The sequence below is a fragment of the Lolium perenne genome, chromosome 2 (genome assembly GCF_019359855.2).
Source record: "Lolium perenne isolate Kyuss_39 chromosome 2, Kyuss_2.0, whole genome shotgun sequence".
Lineage (NCBI taxonomy): Eukaryota > Viridiplantae > Streptophyta > Magnoliopsida > Poales > Poaceae > Lolium > Lolium perenne.
The window spans coordinates 233,667,559-233,669,357 of NC_067245.2; the positions used below are offsets into that span (position 1 = coordinate 233,667,559).

Genomic DNA, 1,799 nt, shown 5'->3' on the forward strand with positions numbered 1-1,799 from the left:
AATCGTCGTAGATCGCTTTAGCTTTATCTTGATCAAGCAGGACCACCATATATTCGTGCACCTCGTACGAATCATGGGTGGATCGGCTCCTTGAGCCGATTCACAGGATAACCTGAGAGCCGATCGAGGCTCGTATTTAATGTTTACGTGTATGCCATGCAGGAAACTAAGCGAGGCATCTCCATCACCTTCCTGACCAGGTATAGGTCAGGTGGCACGCCCTTGCACCAGCATCGGACGTGTGTTCCAGAGGCTTTGCGGGCCGTCGCTCGGAGGGACCAGGGCCAGCCGCAGCCCTAAGTTGTTCCCGGCTCTACTGTGTTGCCCGTCGTTGCTCGCCGGTGGGTTTCTGACCGCAACACTCTGTCGCTTGGTGAAAGCACTGTATGGGCTCAAGCAGGCTCCCCGTGCTTGGTATGCTCGTCTGGGTTCTGCACTTCGTGCTCATGGTTTTGTGCCCTCTACTGCTGATACGTCACTGTTTATTCTTCAGAGACCGGAAGTTACTATGTATATTCTGGTCTATGTTGATGATATCATCCTTGTCAGCTCCTCTGTTGCGGCGACTAATCGTTTGGTTCTGGCTCTCAGTTCTGATTTTGCTGTCAAGGACCTGGGCAAACTTCACTATTTTCTTGGCTTGGAGGTCACTTATCCTCAGGATGGTCTTGCTCTGTCTCAGCAGAAGTACTCTCAGGATCTCTTGCGCCGTGCGGGCATGTTGGAGTGCAAGGCTGCTACTACTCCCATGTCTTCCACTGAGACTATTTCTGCTACTGATGGGACCCTTCTGTCTGCTGATGGTGCTACTGACTACAGAAGTCTTGTTGGTGCTCTTCAGTATCTTACCATCACCCGTCCTGATATTTCTTATGCAGTTAACCGTGTCTGCCAGTATCTCCATGCTCCTCGCGAGCCTCACCTGACAGCTGTCAAGCGTATTCTGCGTTACGTACGCTCTACTGCTACCTATGGTCTTCATCTGCGGCCGGCCCCCTCTGGTGTACTCTCGGCATTCAGTGATGCGGATTGGGCTGGTAACCCTGATGACAGGCGATCCACGGGGATATCTTTGTGTTCTTTGGTCCAAATCTGATCGCCTGGAGTGCTCGCAAACAGGCCACTGTCTCTCGGAGTAGCACTGAAGCTGAGTACAAGGCCGTTGCTGATGCTACTGCTGAGCTTATTTGGGTACAAGCTCTTCTTCGTGAGTTGAAGATCTCTCACAGACAGCCTCCTGTCCTTTGGTGTGATAACATCGGCGCTACATACCTTTCATCGAATCCGGTATTTCATGCCCGAACGAAGCACATCGAAGTTGATTATCATTTTGTGAGAGAACGTGTTGCAAAGAGGTTTCTGCAGATCAAGTTCATCTCCTCCAAAGATCAACTTGCTGATATCTTCACTAAACCTCTGTCTCTCCCTTTGTTCATAGGTTGTAGACGCAATCTTAACTTACTGAGTACCTCAGGCCACAGTTAAGATTAAGGGAGGGTGTTAGACTGTATATTTGTATAACTGTATTTGTACCTGTATTGTACCTCTTGGTACTCCTATATAAAGTGATAGGCCACGCACCAGATGCGTTGAGCCAGTTTCCACCAAATCATTGTTTAACACTCTCCCAAAAATAGTAAACTGTGATGCACGTAATCGTGCTTTCCAGCAGATACACAAACTCTCTTCTCCCCAGCCGGCGTAGCGAGGAGGGCTGGAGACGTGCACGACACCACCCCCCGTGTCTCACCGACGCACATACTACACACGAGTATAGCTAAGCCAGCTAGGCCAATATA

The 1,799-nt window shown here is 49.9% G+C and overlaps 1 protein-coding gene across 1 annotated transcript; it reads left to right on the forward strand.

Moving 5' to 3' along the window:
- Positions 1–386: 386 nt before the first annotated feature.
- On the forward strand, positions 387–1,465 carry LOC127329221 (uncharacterized mitochondrial protein AtMg00810-like). Its single transcript, XM_071825620.1, has 4 exons — positions 387–449; positions 494–952; positions 1,054–1,191; positions 1,439–1,465. Exons 1-4 carry the CDS (start codon positions 387–389, stop codon positions 1,463–1,465), a joined length of 687 nt encoding a protein of 228 aa, XP_071681721.1.
- The last annotated feature ends 334 nt before the right edge of the window (positions 1,466–1,799 follow it).

Coding starts and splice junctions, on each gene's coding strand:
- LOC127329221 (XM_071825620.1), top strand. CDS start 387: ATGGGCTCAAGCAGGCTCCCCGTGCTTGGTATGCTCGTCTGGGTTCTG. Junction 450..493: donor TTCTGCACTTCGTGCTCATG/GTTTTGTGCCCT, acceptor TTTATTCTTCAG/AGACCGGAAGTTACTATGTA. Junction 1,192..1,438: donor CTACTGCTGAGCTTATTTGG/GTACAAGCTCTT, acceptor CTTTGTTCATAG/GTTGTAGACGCAATCTTAAC.